Genomic DNA, 6,895 nt, shown 5'->3' on the forward strand with positions numbered 1-6,895 from the left:
ATTTTCAACTTACATTTATTAAAAATATTTGACAAACCCAAAGGCTATATCCTACTCTTATTAAAAAAATCAACTGGAATCCTTTTTGTTTTACACTTTAAAAAGTTTAAATTTACAAAGATTAAATCTCCCTGATCAACGATTTACAATTCAGATAAACGTATAATCATAAATATTCTCATTACAAACATCCAAGTAATCGATTCTCCTACTTCTCAACTTTTTCCGCTTTTCAATATGCAAATAACGTCCAAATAATGAAATCTCGCACCTCTCTACTTTTTCCGTGTTCAGCCCGTTTACATACCTCCCAATAGTGAAATATCCTAGCTCTCTGGTTTTTGCGTGTTCAATATGTTTGGTTTATTAATATAATTTTGTATTATATATAAGCAGTTTTTACTTTGAGAAATGCAAATGCAGGTACATTGTTTAGCTTATAAAATCATCCGACCGGATGGGTCAGAGAACTGTATCTAAATCATATCAAGAGCACAGTACGCTCAATAAGAAAAAACCCGGATTTGTGGTCTAAGCTCTATTGCTATTATATTCGGATTCGAAACCTCCATATGCAAATTAAGCGAAGAAATGAAGATGAACAATATGAAATAGAAAGCAATTTACATTGATATATATATTATAGCATAACTGCTGACATGACCACACCTAGATAGCGTGTTCTTAACCTGAGAAAGAAAGGACAATTTACAGAAGGTAAGCTACTTCAGTCACTCAAACATATCTAGAAAAACGTACTTTAGACTTCGTGCCACGGTCACGAATGAGTTTCTGTGAACAAGATCCCCATGGTGGCCATTCTGTTCTAGTTTATGGCTCTACTTACAATTTCTTCAAAGTTTTCCATGGCAATGGGTGGCAGACACACAGGGGCTACGATTCCATGGAAGTTTTTCATTAGAGGAACGGAGAAATTCGACACCCCAGGGGCTACACCTGACGTAAATCCTCCATACACTGCCTGTCCCCACCCAAAATCAGCCTTGGCATATTCAACTTTGGACAAGTCCGTAATAATATAAGAGCCACCAACTGCAAAGTGTGGGCGCCCTTTCACTTCCATCATATCGATGGCAGATCGCATGTACTCTTCGTCGATCTTTCTCTTCGCTTCATTGATTAATTCCACAACGAAAGACAGTGGTTGGTGAGTTAGATCCCGCGCTTTTGCCTCAGCGCAGGCAAAGCTTATTGCGTTGCCATAATAACCCTTTGGAAGAGGCGGTTGGAATCGGGAACGAGCGTTTAAAGCAAACAACAATCTCAAATCTTGGTCGGCAGGGAGATTCAGAGCCTTTGTTCTTGATTGCCACAGGCAAGCCGATAACGCTTCGAATGTGGTGCACTGGCTGCCTTCCACGTGTTGTTTTAGAGCCTCAATGTCTCTTGACCCAAAGAAGAATGATTTTATGGTCATTTTCTCCGGAGGCGAGATTAACTGTTTATATTCATCGGGCGTCGGTTGGTCGTACTCGTGGTGGGGAAATTTCACACTGGTCTTCTCTCGGGGTCGGAGGAGTTCTCTATTCCAAACTGGCGGAACCGCAGGTCTCGCTGCCCCTCTCGCCATTTCACTCAGAGCTTTCACGAATTGGGCGATACCAACACCATCACTCATACAGTGATTCGACCGCAAACCCAATACGAAGCCTCCGCATCTCAGACGGGTTACCTGGAAATTTATACGATAGGCGAAAATTCTCAGTTTAATCTAAAACATGCTATACCGCATACTGTAAAATTAATCTCTTGGCCCAATTAAACACAAAATATGTTGTTGTACAAAAGAAGAATATTTTGGGAGAAATCCAGCGAATTCCTTACATTTTTTATGGTATCTGAGTGGGGTATTTGATAGAGAACTCCGCCGAATACCAGTAATATTGATAATAATAGATTGAACCAAGTCATGAACTATTTATAATTAGATTATCTATAATTAACATTCTATGTAACTTATTATCTTATAATTAATCTTCTACGTCTAATTTATTCCTTAAATTTTTTAAATTATTAGAAATCTTTGTTAAATACTAATAATACTGACAACGGTGAATTGACCTAACTCCTTGAACTAACATTAATGACCAAAATGAAATCTAACTAAGTCACTACCCAAAGAGATTATGGACTCAAAAAATTATTTGTGAGGACTATAAACCTGAATCAGAAGTAGCGGAGAGTCTGTGATGTTTTCCGACCCTGGAACATTATTGATAAAGTCATCTCCGCGAGGAATAGGTGGATAGAGATCCCCAAACTCTTCCAAGGAGATATCGGCATCCGCTTCTACGAAAAGAACCCCTTCGCCAGTGCAGTCCACTGTGAGTTTACCGTTATCTGCATCTCTCAATCTTCCAGCAAAAGGATAATAATGCACCAGAACCTTTGCTAAAGCCTCTTTGATAACACTGACTGGATCCTCTACATGTTTCTTCTTGGACGACTCGCTGCGATAAAATAGAAGCTTGGGAACATGGTACCTTGTTCCCAGTTGATCGTCGATGTTGGAAAGATAGAGGGATTGACGGGGAGTAGGGCGATCGGGGGCAACTAATACAGCTGGCTGCCTGGTGATCGTGCAATCAGGAGCAGTTCTTGGAATGGCACTCAACACGACAGAAGGAGAAGCGGCAGGAGCCAATCGCGCTGCTGCCTGTCTCACAACCGTCGATCTCAGAATGGCCATGGAAACTCACAACTACTAGCTTGAATACTTAATTCGCGATTATGCTGATAGACTCTCGGAGCTAAACAAATTTCGGAAAAGCGAGCGCACTGCCTAGGAATATTAACAAGAGCTGGGCCAAATTTATAGACGAAACCCGGACACAAAACGAGTAAAAACAAAATTTACCATGCTATAAAGCATCTAGATTATTTGTCACTACTCTCTGTACTGTACTGGAAGCACTCTTTCCAACATAATAAGCCGAGATACTTTTGACAAATGAGTCTTGATACTGTGCTGCCTTCTTCCTAGACCGTACTCTCACAGTCTCCAAATCAATGTCACTCGAGTGAATCTTGTCCGCAGGCTGAAGCCTTTGAGTGTGGCGTAGACTATTCCGCAATCAAACAGCCTCATTTCCGGCGTTATTTAAGGAGCACTTTGTCGCAATGCTCACAGATCAAACTACCATACTCTCAAATTTTAGTTTTATCATTCCAAAACTGTATTTCACAATTTTTATATAATTCTATCATTTCCAAACTGTAACTGACAATTCTTATATGGAAAGAAATGCATGTTGAAGAATAAAGATTTTTATAAATATAATGGTTTGCCAAATATCAAAGGGGTTTTAATAGGGAGCAATACAATATAAAATGGCATAATATATTGAGCATATAATAAGGGTTAAAGGATTTTTATATTGGTAGGTATAAAAATGGAGTTCAAAGTTAATGAAAAAATAGAAAAGGGTATACCTACAATATAGTGAATGTAGGGGTCTTTTAAATTGGGAAGATGTATTGAGTTTGTTTTGGTAAGGGGTTAAATAATATGATTTTTAAAATTATTTTCCAATATCTAATCAAATTAAAGTTATTATTTAATATACCATGAACCCACATGCTATGTGATAAGTTATCCCAGTGCCAAATACCAACAAAAACAGCCTAAAGTGAAGCCTTCCAGTTTTTACAGAGAAGATGGCGTTAAGTGCAATTTAAATCAGATTGTAGGAAGATACCTTAGTTTTGTGGCTTTCTCATTGCATATATAACAGGTATTTTAAATGGAGGTAAGCGGTGGAGATTAAATCCGAAGGGTATTCTGAAATCCTCGCTTCAATTTGTAGTGCTATCCATTTGAATTCTTAAATACTTGTGTTTCAATTGTTATCAATTTTATTGGTGTACTAACCAGCATTTGAATTGTATTAACCTTGCAATGATTTCATCTATAAGTAATATAGAGAAACTTTGAAGTTATTTGATTTATAAGTAATCCAAAATAATGAATGTGACATTTTCTCCTTTAGGAGATGGTTTTTGAAATTTTGAAGTAGTTTGAGAACCAGAAATTTTGAAGAAGCTTGAAATGTTACAGAAAAATACATTCAACGTCGTAAGGTAGTTTAAAAAAAATAAATAAAAAACAAATAGGTTTTAATTAAAATAAATTGCACAATATTTTCTTTATCTTCTTTTATTTTTGAAATAAGAATGAATTAGGTTTTAATTAAAAAAAATTGCACAACATTTCTTTTCACTTTTGATATAATAATCTATTAGCTTTTAAGTAAAATTTATTAGAAAAAGGTATTAATGGATTAGGTTCGAGGGAAAAGAGTATTCCTTACTGTTTTGTTTTAAATAATTTCTTGCATTAAAAATAATTAAATATAAATTTGAAGCATAGGTTTTTTTCGATGGAGAATAAGGCTCGTAAAGAAAAATGATTCTTGACGAACTCGTACACGAATCTTTAGACAGATCCAATGCAATGCAGAACACGCTCTTTTAGTGGCCCCCTGTCTATATGAGTAAAATTGCACTCTAGGATCCTAAGTGAATGTCCGATGAACTTCCTATGTACTTTACTCAGTCAAAAGATATAACACGATATATGTCAAAAATAAAATCACAAGTGGAACTTTAGAACAAAATAACTCCTCTCTTTATTTATTTGTATAAAAGCTAGATTTTACAATCATAGAGTATACGTTTCTACTAGAGATTGACTACTAAGGCATTTATTAGTTATACCATCTTAGAACAAGCTAGAAAATGAAGGCTTCTTGGCCCTTTGCAGACTCTGTCTATGAACCAGAGAACTCAAACCAAAAGACTATTTCCTAAGAAATTCTGGCCACTTTAGGTTCTCACCAGGCTCACAAGTCTTGATGTGCAGGCTTCTCAGACTTTAGAATTTCTATGACTCAACTACCAATTGCAGAATTTCTCTATGATGCAAGCAGATCACCTTAAAGACACAGATCTAGAGCATGGATAATTCTCACTTCTTAACTCTCAGACTCTTGATTTTTCTAACTCCCGATGCCCTCTTTACACTCATCTCCCTTTATTTATAGCATTGAGGGGAGACATGACACATATAATGACTTGACAATATTGTAGGTTTTAACCCTATACAGAAATTGCCTACATACGAATTCTAAAACAAAAAAAATAAACAATGCAAGAGCATAACACATAAAACACATGTACACAAAGATTTCTGCTTGGATCCTAAAAGCGGGACTACCAGAATGATTTTTCATCATGTTCTTTTCATATGTTACAATACATATATATACATGCCAAAGCATCCAATACCATGGACTGAAAACCATCGCGCCCAAAACCATGTGTGAAAACCATGCACAAAACCACAGGTAGGTTTGCCCAACTAATATAGGGTCTAAAAAAAATTTCCCTGGGGTGCTGCCCTAGACCTCGTAGAGGGGGGTTACCCACCCCCCCACGACCCCCCTGTCGTGCAATTGGCACAACGAAGGGGGTTCTCCAGACCCCCTCTAACCCCCCAGTTAACTAGGGCAGCCAGTCGTGGAAAGAATATAACACAACCCAACATTCTCCCACTTGTTGTTTTCTTTCCACAGGGGGCCACAGGAGAGCTTAGTCATTTGTCTAGCCCTACAACACCCATTGTTTCTCTACACCAAGAGAACTTCTGAAAGCTCACATATTTTGTCAATGCATCTGCAGTATTCTTCAAAGTGTCCACCTTTGCCAGCAAACCTTTTTGTCTTCTATCATATCCCTCACAGAGTGATACTGAACATCAATGTGCTTTGTCATTGAGTGGTAAACAGGGTTCTTTGCCAAGAAAATTTCACTTTGACTCTCACAGTCTATCCTTATAGTTCCCTATACTAACCCCATACTTGAACACAATCTCTGCAACCAAACTGCTTCTTTGCTTGCATGAGTGGTTGCCATGTATTTTGCTTTTGTAGTTGATAATTCCACTACAGATTGTTTCTTACTCATTCAACTGACTGCACCTCCAAATAGGTTAAACACATACCCACTTGTATATCTTCTCTGTTCCAGATCTCGAGCTCAGTCTGCATCAACAAAGCCACGAATATCCAAAACTCTGTCCAATCCTGGTCTTCCTTGGTATCACAAACCATAATCACTTGATCCAGGTGGATGTTGGTGGCCACCCACCAACCCATTTGGACTCCCAAAACTGTCTCTTTCAATCTTTTTAGTTTCCTAAATTGCAGCACAGTTTACTATTTTTAGCAGTTTTTCGGGTCCTGAACTTCCGGAGTCGTTTTGAGGCCCTAAACGACGTTTTTTTGGGAATCTGGGGCAACATGGGTCCATGGACTGATGTTGCCTCCCAAAATGGTAGTACTAGGATAGATCTTTCTAACGAACTATCGTGCGCGTCAAACGGAGATCGTATGCCAAAGTTACGACCCCGGGAAATTGATGTACCAATTTACCCAAACGGGGCCCACAATTTGGCGTTTCATCTTCTAGGGTTAGGTTTTGGAATGTGAAGGGTTTTCCATTGTTTCTCAACAATAAATAGGCCTTCGAGCCTCATTGTAACTCAGTTCGGAACAGTTCAGAGGCATGTAGCCGCCACATCTCTTCTCAGAGATAAGCTACCATCGCCCTAGCTGGTTTCTTTCCATTTCTGTTTGTAAGCATATTTCAGTATTTTACAGTAATGAAATGAAGTATTATTTCCACTGCATCTTTGTGTATATGGTTATCGCATCTCTGTATTTATCGTTATCTCTGTAATCTATTGCGTTCCTGTTTAAATCCGGATCAGTGGTATCAGAGCGGTCTGCTTTTTCTCTGTTTTTCTTTGCATGTCCCCAACGAGGTCGGGATATAAGGAGTTAGGGCTTGAACTGGTCGAACCTTTGCAAGACCA

The 6,895-nt window shown here is 38.1% G+C and overlaps 1 protein-coding gene across 1 annotated transcript; it reads right to left on the reverse strand.

The window, feature by feature from the left end:
• Nucleotides 1–607: 607 nt before the first annotated feature.
• LOC149175727 (benzyl alcohol O-benzoyltransferase-like) lies at nucleotides 608–2,821 on the reverse strand. The gene is made up of 2 exons (XM_089422951.1): nucleotides 2,183–2,821; nucleotides 608–1,693 (listed from the first exon to the last, which is right to left on the reverse strand). Exons 1-2 carry the CDS (start codon nucleotides 2,708–2,710, stop codon nucleotides 827–829), a joined length of 1,395 nt encoding a protein of 464 aa, XP_089279077.1. The 5' UTR covers nucleotides 2,711–2,821; the 3' UTR covers nucleotides 608–826.
• Nucleotides 2,822–6,895: the final 4,074 nt, after the last annotated feature.

The sequence above is a fragment of the Pinus tabuliformis genome, chromosome 4_1 (genome assembly GCF_031772625.1).
Source record: "Pinus tabuliformis cultivar Carrire ecotype Pingquan chromosome 4_1, CPIR1, whole genome shotgun sequence".
Lineage (NCBI taxonomy): Eukaryota > Viridiplantae > Streptophyta > Pinopsida > Pinales > Pinaceae > Pinus > Pinus tabuliformis.